Source organism: Azolla caroliniana, unplaced genomic scaffold (assembly GCF_043228905.1).
Source record: "Azolla caroliniana isolate FFs.n. ecotype wild unplaced genomic scaffold, voAzoCaro1.0.p SCAF_12, whole genome shotgun sequence".
NCBI lineage: Eukaryota > Viridiplantae > Streptophyta > Polypodiopsida > Salviniales > Salviniaceae > Azolla > Azolla caroliniana.
In genome coordinates, this window is record NW_028230447.1 from 17844541 (window position 1) to 17858365 (window position 13825).

Genomic DNA, 13825 nt, shown 5'->3' on the forward strand with positions numbered 1-13825 from the left:
AGTGTCAATGGATTAAAATAGAATCTAATTATTTTGATTCATACAGTGTCATCAGATTTGTATCGTTAGTCATGTTGGGATTAAATGGAATGCTACTACTCACCTGTTCATGATCAGCATTTTGTGATGCTTCTAATCAAAGGAAAGAAATTCAATTCCTCTGTGGAGGGGACCTGCTCAGATTGTGTCTTTTCAACATAGATAGGTACTGCCTCATCAATGAAAATTTGTTTGTCCCCAAATGGTAGAGATAGTCCCAAGAATAGATGCCAGTATTGTGCAGGTCATCAAATGATACCCTGAAGAATAAAATCTATAAAATCAGATACCTTTAAAACAGGCACGGATTGAGAGATTAGGAAGTAACACAAATACAGGGTCCAAACAGCATCACCTTACACCATAATTACCAATTTGTTCTACAGCCATGATACCCACATTTCTCCTTCCAGCTATAACCTTCATTTCAGTTTGAAAATGTAAGAGTGAGTATTTCTCAAGGCATATCTGCTATACTCAAAATCAGAATCCTTTTGTAGATAAAATCCTCTGGTGTTATTATAATTGGCATGTCTTACATCTCTTGCAATAGTTTGTGCTGAATCTCTTCAATGACTTTTTTTACTGTATCATGATAATGATTTGCATAACAGCTAGCTATATATGTAATAAACATCAACAGATCACCATCTTTGCCCTTTAAACTATCAAATTTATGACAAGGAAACTACATTAACAGATACAAGAGGCCCCTTTGAGGACTTCTACACATCCATATGCAATACTAAGTCATCTGACTCTAAACACGCTTGCTTGTCATGCAAGTATTGATAGAATATTGGTTTCTAGGTAGTTCGAATGATTACATGACTAGATATTCTCTCTAGGAGGATCATATACATATGTAGTGAAAAACTTGAATGTCAAGATATGGGAACTAGAAAAATTCATGCATGGGAGAATTCATAGAAAGAAGAAAGAAAGAAAGAAATGGTAATGTCTTTTGAGAGGCCCAAATGGCCGATAAGATCAAAAAAGAGATTACATCTTAAAATGTTGTCTCATCTTTGAGAGCACGAAGTAGAAAAGTGAATAGAAATAGAAGTACCACGTGACTCAAGAATTTCGTCATCTATACATGTAAGATTCTCAAGTCAGATATATTGTACTTTTCGTCTTAGCACGATCTGTAGCACAGGTCAATCCAGAATGGAGAGGCCTCCAAAGTGAGGGAAGCACCAACAAAGGCAGGAGATAATGGCCTTTATCATGAAATAAATGCAGTTCAACACCATTTATCATGAATTAAATTCCCGACCATGCTTTTTCAATAACAAACATCCCTACTCTAATGAGGTACTTTTTAGAGATTCTATACTCTATGACATCAAAGAGCAATGCACAAAACAAGAAGGTTCTTCTCAAGGTATTGATAGTTGGTCATCTCAACAAACACCCACAATTAGCAAAGAAGAGAAAACATGTCAAACATTTCAAATTTTTCAGTTTGATTGAAGAGATTAGACCAAATCTTGAGAAAGTTAAAGCTATCTTAAATGGCAGGCCACAAGAAAGCTTCAGCTGAATCGGCACAACTACCCTTTCTATGCAATGTTAACCTTCGTTATCCATATCCCCAGAGACCTGCCAAATTGGATGTTTAATTCACAGTAATCATGGTTCAGAAAGAGCAAGAAAAATTATAGGCTAACAAATCAGAACACAATTTTTAAAGGGCTCAATTTGTACAAGACAATGATTGATAACACTAGTTAGAAAGATAGGAATGGCAATACGTATTAGCTATTCTTAAGTAACTAGTCTACTCATATGTGCCAAATATCTAGACATTACTTATTTCTAAAGACATTGTGATATATATAAACATGCAGATCACATTCCACATGATAAATTTCTTGCATATAATGTTTTCAGAAAACTGGTCATAAATGTTTGAAAACTTGAGTGTACGTATGTCATTTTATGCAATGGGAGTGTGGATCATTAATCAAGATAGAAATAACAGCATTTGCACCCAATGCATATTCAAACAGCGTTTAAACAAACACAACCATGATTCTACTAGGAAAAATAAGGGCAGAAACTATGCCTTTTCCCCTGAAATCATCCTGCGTTTGCTATCAGCGGCAGGAGATTGCACCCTGAGAAACTCAGCAGAGAGGTGAAAGACTTCACCATTGTCAAATTCTACTTCAACCTACACACAGAAAACATGTCAATATTGAAAGAGCTTCAAAACATTATGCATGCAAAGCTTAACAGGTTAAGACAGTGAAGCTATATTGAAAAGAAGTGCAACCAAAATAAGCTCATTGGAGTAGAGAAAAAATCTTGATTCAACACTTTCTTAACTCTGACCAGTCACAATTATCTTTCGAGATTTAATGGACCATTGTTATTTTAACAAACTCACCCACATCAAGCAATTTCTTAAAGGAATGGCCAAGTCATTTCACATTACCTTTTCAGGTGCTTAGAATTGAATTAGATCAATTAGCCTAAGGTGACCAGAATGAGATGTACCAAATACAAGACGATAGTAGCACAAGAACCCCAATTACGAATCTCCAGTCACAAGGCTGCTAAAAAAGTTGAGGGACAAGGATTCCAATTGCAACTGAAAGAAACTGATGGGATAGAGCATAAATCTTGATTTATGCGTTTTGATAACTTTGTCAAGTTACAGATGTCTTTTGAAATTTAATGAGGTCATTGTTATTACGAACCTGAATCAAGTTGTTTCCTGAAGGGAAAGGTCAACTCATTGGCCATTCCCTCCCTTCAGATGCTTAGAATAGAATTCACTGAATTGGCCTCAGATGCCAGAACCAGGTGTACCAAACACAAGAGGGTAGAAGAATAAAGACACTTATTACAAATCTCCAATCACAAGGCTGCTCATACTCTGGCAAGGCTTGTTTTGGAAAACCTACAAAGCTCCAAACCATCCCTGAACGGGTATCTTGTGGAACTGCCTAATCATGATTCATGAGGCGTGCAGTGCAGAACCAATTCTCTAGACAGATCAAAGCACTGTGACCCAACTGCAATGTTACTTCTCTTTCAGGAACATTTGTGGAATCTTAAAAGGCTTATATCAATATTTCATGTGTATGCCAATCCATGCTAGTCTAGAAGTTGGTTGTTGGTTTCATCATTCTGGCCATGATTTCCCCCATTTTGGGGACAAAAGAATCCCATAAGCATCACTTGTTTGTGCCATAAGAGTTACATGGAATGTATTATTATGGTAGTCTATCAGCTTTGATGATAAAATGGTCACCCAGGGTTCTGTTTTATTGGCTGGCATGGACATCATGTCCAGTTTGAGCATGTTCATTTTGCTTACAAAGAGAAGTTATTTTCGAGGTTCCTTTGATATGCTACACTTCTATAATTAGCCTAGTTTGAATCTACATGTTTGTGTTCACAAATTAAAGATTGGTTCCAAGCACATAGCATCTATATGGATACAATCCCACCTTTTCAGAATGCCTGATCACTTTCGATATGACTTAAAAAAGAAATAAAATGGTGAGACAAATATCATTGAAAAGAACATAGAATAAACTTGAATCAACCCAAAAGTGCAACTAGGTGTAAAGATGGTCAATTATAAGTCCCTCTTCTTAGATATCTCCCACCATGGTTTCATTATTCAAGCTATGTATATGGAAACACAGATGTCAGATGCCCTTTGCACATTGACTGACAGAGTAGGTGGAGACATCAGTACATCAATTGTGAATAGAGACTGGATGATGCACATATGTCACTTTAGAGGACCCCATCTGCCAGCTTTGTAATTAGAAGTTGAATATGAGAAGCATTATGTATGCCATTGCCCAGTCTATTGTGAGATCAGACGAAGATATTCTTGTCTCTTAAAAGAAGGATTTAGTCCTATCTATAAAGCGATCGAGTACAACACTCAAAGATTTAGTTCTGTCATCAACACTCTTGTGGAGAGGTCAACACCCACCGATCCACCTTCGCCGAGAATTTTTTGACATAGTTATTCCACATGTATCGATGTGTTTTCACAGGATCAAACGTCATCATTGTACAGCATCCGAAACGCCATCATCATCATCATCCAATCAATATTTCCAAACAGAATCATCTCATGATAGACATTTTCAGAGGGCAGCAATTTCACGTCCAACGAAAAAAGGAGCATGTAGCATGTTTCCAAGTAAAATTTTGTGCAAGGTGCTTTTCGTTCATTCTACGATCTCAAACAAAGCAGAACAGGGGAAGATGATCGAAACATACCATTTTGGGGGATGCGAGGGAGAGCTTGGTGAGGGCAGGGTTGTTGCTCCTCGTTGTGGAGCTTGTGCATAAAACCCTCACGCTGCACCTTGTCAGAAAATTCCTGCTCATCTTCACAGACACACAAACACACAAGGCAGAAGGCAGAAGGCAGAAAGCAGCTCCTGTCACAGAACTCATGCCATGTTTTCTCTTTCACATCGCACCACACCATGCATAGACAGAGATGGACATGGAGAGCATGCTCTGCAGCTTACAGGAGCTGAACTAAAAACTGCTTATAAGATTTTCATCGTCTCTTCTTCACATTTTCGCTGTATAACAATCGGCAACGGTTCGAACCGAACCGTGAAACCGCGGTTTAACCGGTTTGAACTCGGTTTGCCAAGGCTCAAGACGAACTGAACCCGTTCCAAACCCGTTTAAGGCTTAATCGGTTTGTCCAAACCGGTTTGGCACATTATTTGCTCTTGAGTTGTGGCTACGGCCGAGCCTGACCACACACTTCTGAACCGACATGTTGATTATGCAGATTACCTTGATGAATATCTATACCTATAGATGGAGGCCGCCTTGCAAGGTTAGATAAGATATTTTGTAGCGTCCGTAGATAAGAAAGACAATGCGGCACCCAACCCCTCCCTCGTGAGAAGACCTTGGCCAACTACATTTCTTACATGGCTGCGTGGGGATGGTCTTTGAAGGCCCCGATGGATGCTTGTTCGTGACTCTCGGTGGTGTGGTCAGAAGCCCACATTGTTATCCGGCTCCTCCCACACCCCCACGAGTTTTTTTGTTTTCCAACCTCATGGGTGTCAGCGCATGTGTTCGTTAAATTCCGTAGAATGCTCATAACTTGTAGCGGTTGCTACAACCCAACGGTTGTCCCTATGGACTATATGTGCAACCATGATGCATCTAATGAAACACTAAAGAAGGCCTTTTTGAGTAATGTTCTACTACCTACAAGTCGTGTTGTCACCTCTTGTGCATGCTCCTTACTTACTTGCCTCTATACACTACGTATATCACATTGCACTACTACCCCAAACGACTATGACTTATACACTTTGTTGATTTCAGTGTAACGAGGGTAGGAAACAATTATTCGTCCATCTCGTCAATGCCATTACCATCACCATCACCATGCCATGGCCATGGCCATGGCCATCATTATCATTATCACCATGTTATGGTCATGGCTATGGCTTGTGTCTATCTGCTGCCAAATCATAAAGAGGCTTGTTGAGGGGATTGTGGCCACTGACGGTGCAAGGCACGTTGCTGAGGGTGCATACAATCTGCACTGTTTGATCTTTATATGAAAAAACGCACCATCAAAAAGTTGACAACCTTTATCGCCAAGATCCTAAAGAAGTTCTTTGTTAAAACTTTATGAAATTTCATCAACGATCATCATGAATATTCCAACCCTGCAAGAAGTTCATTCAAATGCTTAATAATTTCTAATTAGAATACTTCCAATGAACTGAAAGAGCTTTAAGTGTATCTAAAACAACATTATTCACCAAAATTATGGTGATATATAAATACATCTACATTCTTAGACATATTCAAACAATGGTTAGTTAATAGTGTCCATGACGAAAATGGTATACAACACTAGACCCTCAAGTATTGAACATCGAAGCTATCATATCGTGTTTCAATCTATTTGTCACATCACAACATTATTTACAAAGAATATGATGATATATATTGTTGACAACTACATTCCTAGACATAGTGTTGGTGATCACTATCATATGTGGCACTTGGCCTTCAATAATATAAACACAAACATCAAAATGGAGGCTATAGTATTGTATATTAACGTATTGCCCCTAGCCCCATTAATGAGGAAGATATTAATATATAATTGATTCAACATGCGAAAGTTAAGTTGCACTCTATTGCACCCCAAAAATCATTCAAAAATTTGAGGGAGTTAGCTATTGTGTTGACTAGAATGATTAAGAATCATGAAGAGAAGTCCAAATAGAAAAAAACTCATCAAGGTTTTGTAATACCATATATGATGTAATTCATTATTCAACGAAAATATGTTACATGCATGGAGATTAGAGAAGAAGTAAATCTTGTATATGATCTATGATTCTCAATCATACAAATTCTATGATTGCATTAGTAGTCGTTCATGCAAGGGCCCATCATGTTATCAGTTTGCATTTCTTTACATATGGCATATAAAAAGCTTTGGTAAGAAAATCAATATTGTTGAATGTTCATTCACAAACAAAAATCTAGTGGCATAAAGCAAGTTGGCTAACAACTATCCATCCATGTCTGCATCAATATCAACATCAATGCTATTTATTTTGGCCAATTTCATCTTTGTCGGCATAAAAGCCGCCATTTCTGCAACTCGAACTTTATAGTGATCTTTATCTGTGTTTTCTCAAGCTCTAAATACTGCTTTTGCTTTGCAATTTCTACCTTCTCATACGTTTCTACCAACACTTCGACAGGTTACCCTAGGGCTAACAAGGGAGCTTTATAACGCATCCACTCGATGGACTTATTGACAAGCTTCCCATTTGCAATTTTTATTGCATTACCATCATTCACATTCTTGATCACATCATCGCCACCGTAGGTAGGGCTTGTTTTTTGAATATGATTTTGGGTTATATCCGACATTTTCCCGACTCCCTCGGCATCCTTGACCCCACCATCATTGCCATATCCACGACATGTTCTTTGAATGCTAGTTGGCACTCTATCCAACATTGTTGCATAAGAAAGAACTTCTTCACATTAGAAACCACATTCTCTTCCAAGTCCAAGGTTTGAAGGAACTTACATTTCCATCGAGGAAGAAACCACATTCCACTAGAGATCCTCAACCACTACAAATAAAAATAACTGAGATAACATACAGTAGGAGTTGGAATCATTAAACATGTCACACTTCACGTTTGTATTCCTAAATATTATCGGGTTCCCGAAAATATTCATCATTCATAATCATGATTCATGATTTCATTCATCATTCATCGTTCATTCATCATTCATCATTCATCATCCATCATGCTTCATGATTTATGATTCATGATTCATGATTCATCATGCATCATGCATCATGCATCATGCTTCATGATTGAATTGAAGCATGAAGCATGAAGCATGATGCATGATGAATGATGAAGCATGAAGCATGATGCATGAAGCATGAAGCATGATGCATGATGCATGATGCATGATGGATGATGGATGATGGATGATGAATGATGAATGATGAATGAAGCATGAAGCATGATGAATGATGAATGAAGCATGAAGCATGAAGCATGCATCATTCATCATGCATCATGCATCATGCATCATGCTTCATGCTTCATGATTGAATTGAAGCATGAAGCATGATACATGATGAATGATGAATGATGAAGCATGAAGCATGATGAATGATGAATGATGGATGATGGATGATGAATGATGAATGATGAATGATGAATGATGGATGAAGCATCGACGTGTCTATTATGACACAAATCATAAAGAGGGCTGGTGAGGGAATCGCGGCCACAGACGGTGCAGGTTGCTCAGAGAAGGCGCGTGCAATCTGCATCGTCGAATTTCGGTAAGGAAGAACGCGCGAAAAAAAAAGTTGTGCAGAGGTCGCCCAACCTTGTTAGAGGTCGCCCAACTGTTGGGTGACCAGTTTAAGCAGGTTGCCCAACTGCTTTAGGGCTTATATTGAGTTGGTCACCCAACCAACTCAATAAAAGATGCAGGTCGCCCAACCGTTTATTTTTAAAGCGGTTGGGTGACTTGCAAAAGTAGGTTGCCCAACTGCTTTAGGGTTTATATTGAGTTGGTCACCCAACCAACCCAATAAAAGATGTAGGTCGCCCAACCGTTTATTTTTAAAGCGGTTGGGTCACCAGTTGAAGCAGGTTGCCCAACTGCTTTAGGGTTTATATTGAGTTGGTCACCCAGCCAACCCAATAAAAGATGTAGGTCGCCCAACCGATGACTATAAAAGCCTAAAACCTGTCATTATCTCTCATTTTTTCAAACGAGATTGACAGGTTTCTTTTGCCGGGAAAGAGTTGGGCGTTAGGTGGCCTGCAATCAACATACACAACAATCAATCTCCTTCATCACTATTCCCAAGTATGTACTAAACCCTATCGCATCACTTTTTCTATTTTTTTTACATGTGGTAGGAATAGTTGAGGGATTAGGGTTTGGAGTAGTTGAGGGATTTTGTTTCTTGTTGAGGGATTACAAGGATAAGGATTCATTACTAAAATCATGTAGAAGGCTCTACCTCAGACATGAAATCTATGCATTGAATAAGGTAGCAGTATTCGATATTGCATCCTGAGTCTTTTAACTGCATAGTTAAGGTACAAAACATGGATATGCCATCACTATTATCCCCCCAAAACAAATGGAAAAAATAGTAATAATAATCACGAAGTTGCATTTGAATTGTCTCAATCCTTGGTTTGATTGATTCAAAAAGGGGTATTTCAATCTTCCCCCTAAGATCATCCACATCAATTACCACATTTTTTTAATCTTCTTCGAGAATGTGAAACACTTTTCGTTGAGCGGCATGCAAGCAACCTCTACATAACGAAAGGAAAACTATCTTATGTTCTATCAATTACACATTCACTCATCATCATAATCATGGTTCCATACCATCATCAATAGCCCTACCCCCTCTTCATAAACCTTCTTACTTCTTTAATCCTGTACTCTCTCTAGTTTACCAACACCAGAGACTCTGGCTTTGATTCAATTAACTCTCTTTTATTGTCAATCCCTAGAGACAACTCTGTGCCATGTTTAAACTGTCTCAATCCTTGTTTGATTCAGAATGGCATTGATTTAACCCTGAAGTCATTCATATCATTATCGTCAAATTTTTTTTGTCATCAACAATGTGTAACAATCTCATTGTCATCTTTTCTTTTCTTCATTTTTTTAGTCATCAATAATGTGTAACAATGGCACTAAAGCATTGCCATTGTTCCATCCTCATCTTTTTTTCTTAGAGGTCACATCAACCACATTCACTGCAACACATGACTTTTCCTTTTAGGACAAACCACATTTACTAAATCATTTAACCTTCATCTGTTGTTTTGCACACAATCCTTACATACAGGGATGGTCACCACCATCATCATTATATTCCTCCTCCTCTAATTAGGGATTTGGAACATGATAAGTAGGATATAACATATGGGGAGATTTGGAAGTGAGGGATTAGGGTTTCGGGTTTAGGGTTTAATGATTTGCTTGCTTAAACTTAATATTGTGTGTGTTTGAGTATTAAATTCAAAAAATGTTTGATTACTTGAATGGTGGTAGATGGCTTCCAAGTCCAAGTACAAAGATTGGTGGGATTTCGATAACAGTGACATATATCCAACTCAAGAGAGGTATGTCACGAACCAATCTCCCCTAATACTGGTTTAGGGTTTGATGCATGTATGTTGACTCGTGATTTGTTAAAGGGTCTTCGTTAGAAGACATTGGCGAAGTTCGTCAGCCGACATGTGTACGAGTGGGGACAAAATGGATCAAACACATACGCCTCAGATCGAGCCCATACAGGCCATGGCAACATTTGACCAAGATGCTCCTCCAAATGGTATGTGGATTTGGTGTCGTTCCAATATGTCAATCTTTATGCCAATCTTTATGTCAATCTTAAATATGTAACACATACAGAAGGAACAGATGCTCCTCGCCCAGACTCGTTGTATAAGGTTGGAAGAGATGCAAATAGGAACAAGGCCCGTGCGTGTATCTATATTGAGTATTGCCGCCTCTCGCCAAGGTGGTATCGCAAAAAAAGTGACATGGAATCACATTTACGCAGGGAACATGGAATAGACATAGTCCTACCACGAGGGATGCGTATAGAGGAGGAGGAGGGTATTCCGGGGGTATGCTTTAATAACTATGAGCGTCAGAGATCACTCAGAAGATTCATGGACCCCAAAATCAAGTACAACAGAAATTGGCAAACATATATCCGGAAGTTGAAGGTTAGGGCTGATTCGAGGTACCACTCTATTCCGTCTGAACTCCGTCTTGACACAAAGGCAGAGTTCGTGGCGCAATTTATGGACAATGAGATGGCCATATACGACTCCAAAAAGGATGAGCGTTTGGAAATGTTGGCGAAGAAGATATCATCCGGTTTGGATTCTTATGTAAGTATGAGCGAGGATTTCATTTCATATATGTGTTGGAGGGTTTATTGGTAGAATTCAAATAATAACATGTGTCTTATTGTGGTGAAACAGTGTAAAAAGGCGGGGATATCCACCCAACCACAGGGTGTGTACACGGATGTGGATGAGGCTCTAAACCCATCTGAGGGTGGTGTGTCCACTCCACCGAGACGGAGACGACAAAAGATGCCAGTCCGACGGAAGGAGGTCGAGTCACACACTGATATTTATTCCCTAACATCAGATTCAGATGACGCTGCACCGGATGTGGCCATAGTTCAAATTCAGCATGGCAAGGGCATAAGGTTATGGATCCAAACACCAAATAAACACTTTTCCAGGTAGGGTTTATGTGAAATATAAACTAGTATCCTACTAACTGACATGGGGTGTGATGTACCTACTCAAACTACATATTTCTATGCATTCAGGTACCAACTGACCTGCCAACGTCTCAATTTGGCCCTTGACGTTACCGAGTCAGATCTTGAGACCATGTGCAAGTGTCGTGAAATGGCATCGACGTGGACTATGACCTTATTCACGTTGTGGATGGAGTATTTGTTGCCACTCGAGGTGACAGAACGCTTCACTGTCGTCGACCCACTCTGGGTGACGCTACACCAACAGACGATGAAGGGGCAAGCCATCCTTAGGAAGGTGGCTGAATGTGATTATATGTTCATTCCGATCGTGCTTGATGGGCATTGGGTGTTGTGGACGAAGATGTGACAGAAAGTTTCTAAGCTAACTAGCAAAGTAGTCTTCTACGATCCATTGAACAACGCAGCGACTGACAACATGCGGAGAATGGCAGAGTTGGCGATTCGGGAAATTTCATCTGAACCGTTAGACCACACCATTGTGCCTGAGGGTCAACATCACGTATTGCACATCCCAACTCAGCCAAATTGTTGGGATTGTGGCTTTTACGTCATGAAGACTATCCAAATGTTGGTGGGGGAGTTCTTACAAGGATGGATATCTCCGATTTTTGTAAGTGTAATTGCAATGCCTTATTCATGTGGATTGTGTATAGATGTGTTCTTATACATATTTGGTGATAGGGCACAAAGATGTGGTTCACCAAACACGAAGTGGATTCACTTCGGAATCATATGGACGAGTGGGCACGAAGGGTACTAGGATTTGCACCTGCGACCGGTGGCTCCATATTGTAAATTTTGTGAATGTTGTTTTCAGCACAAATTTTGCTATAGAGCTGATGTTATAACTATATTTTGGAATCCACACAAATTTTGTATAGCGAGAATCGACTCATTGTATATCGCGATTACTTATTAATGGAAATGTTGTTTACAACAAGTGTTTATCTCAAGTTGATTTGTTGTTTTAAACCAATCACAAGTTGTGATCTAAAGGTGATTTGTTGTTTTCAACCAATCTAAGTTGTGATCTAAAGTTGATTTGTTGTTTTAAAAGTTTCTCAAGTTGTGATCTCCAATAGATTTGACGTTTTAACCAATCATCTACTTAATCCTTTCTCTATCTTATTGGTAAATTCTAATTTCACACAGCTCCTAGTTCCTAAAAGACTTTCAATTGACTTTAGCAACGTTCCTAGAACCTTCCTCGCGTATGTCTAAAAAAAGGACTTTTTTTATTTCTTTAATGAACTACGATTTTTCATTCAACGGAGAAACCAAGTTGCCCAAACATCTTTAAATTAATTCTCTTTTGATATGGTCACCCAACCAGGTTGCCCAAACCTCTTAAAATTTATTCTCTTTTGATATGGTCACCCAACCAGGTTGCCCAAACCTCTTAAAATTAATTCTCTTTTAATATGGTAACCCAACAAGGTTGCCCAAACCTCTTAAAATTTATTCTATGTTGATATGGTCACCCAACCAGGTTGCCCAAACCTCTTACAATTAATTCTCTTTTGATATGGTCACCCAACCAGGTTGCCCAAACCTCTTAAAATTAATTCTCTTTTGATATGGTCACCCAACCAGGTTGCCCAAACCTCTTACAATTAATTCTCTTTTGATATGGTCACCCAACCAGGTTGCCCAAACCTCTTAAAATTAATTCTCTTTTAATATGGTAACCCAACTAGGTTGCCCAAACCTCTTAAAATTTATTCTATGTTGATATGATCACCCAACCAGGTTGCCCAAACCTCATAATCCAGGTCGCCCAACCTGTTACCTAAACGGCCAAAAAAACGGTCACATTTTAAGTCATATTAAACCCTTCACCGTCATTTTAATCAGAGCTGACTCCATCTCCAGTTAATTACCTTTTAAGATCAGATTCAATTAATCACATTCTCTATCTTAATCCGAAGCAATTAATCACATTCTCTGTCTTAATCAAGTTCTTATAATCACATTCTCTGCCTTAATCACATTCTCTATCTTAATCACGTTCTTATAATTCCATTCTCTGTTGGTAGACAGGTCCCTCCGGATGGGAAGGGAGAAGAACAGTGCCGACGAACAAACTCGGTCGAGGCCGAAACGGTATGAACCGGATGGGGAGAACCCGACTTCGGAGAGTCGGATGGTGTAGGCCCGGTATGAACCGGATGAGGAGTACCCGACTGCAGAGAGTCGGATGGTGTAGGCCCGGTATGAACCGGATGAGGAGTACCCGACTTCAGAGAGTCGGATAGAGCCCATCGAGGCTACATTTGTAAATAGCCGAAGAGTCATATTAGTATAAATATGACTTAGGGCAAACTTTTAGTTTTTTTGTAGTAGTTGTCGTTTTGTGATTATTCTTCCTTGTTGGTGCAAGAAGAAATCAGAGCGCGTAACTGTACACAGAGAGAGAGAGAGAGAGAGAGAGAGAGAGAGAGAGAGAGAGAGAGAGAGAGAGAGAGAGAGAGAGAGGAGGTCGTAGCCTCTGTTGTAACCGCCGCCTGTGGCGAAGATCTGAGAGCACGAGGTCGTTGCCTTAGTGATCTCACTGTTGTCGTGGTTTTTTCCCCTATTTTGGGGTTTTCCACGTATACCTCCTGTGTACCATTTCTCCTCTTTTGTGTCGCGTTTCATTACCTGTTTTTCTGTGTGTGAAAAGAATCTCGGTTGTGGCCGAGCGTCGGACATAAAGAACGTGGAGTTCTCAACATTCTCTATCTTAATTAGGTTCAATTAATTACATTCTCTAGCTTAATCAGATTCTTGTAATCACCGTCTCTATCTTAATCATAATCTCTGTCTTAATCAAATTCACTTAATCACATTCTCTAGCTTAATCATGTTCAATTAATCATATTCTTATAATCGTCGTCTCTATCTTAATCATAATCATAATCAGATTCTCTATCTTTATCA

General features: G+C 39.1%; 1 protein-coding gene across 1 annotated transcript; it reads right to left on the reverse strand.

Annotated features, from left to right (window-relative positions):
- Positions 1 to 8: 8 nt before the first annotated feature.
- On the reverse strand, positions 9 to 4552 carry LOC147857317 (Myb domain protein). Its single transcript, XM_087328908.1, has 4 exons — positions 4297 to 4552; positions 2111 to 2218; positions 395 to 459; positions 9 to 299 (listed from the first exon to the last, which is right to left on the reverse strand). Exons 1-4 carry the CDS (start codon positions 4474 to 4476, stop codon positions 152 to 154), a joined length of 501 nt encoding a protein of 166 aa, XP_087185034.1. The 5' UTR covers positions 4477 to 4552; the 3' UTR covers positions 9 to 151.
- Positions 4553 to 13825: the final 9273 nt, after the last annotated feature.

Bases quoted from the DNA above. Each gene is read 5' to 3' on its own strand.
- LOC147857317 (XM_087328908.1), bottom strand. From the start codon at position 4,476: ATGAGTTCTGTGACAGGAGCTGCTTTCTGCCTTCTGCCTTCTGCCTTG. The intron at 460-2,110 runs GCATAGTTTCTG...ACTGAAATGAAG, and splicing joins GGATGATTTCAGGGGAAAAG to GTTATAGCTGGAAGGAGAAA. The intron at 300-394 runs GTGATGCTGTTT...TTTATTCTTCAG, and splicing joins ATTGGTAATTATGGTGTAAG to GGTATCATTTGATGACCTGC.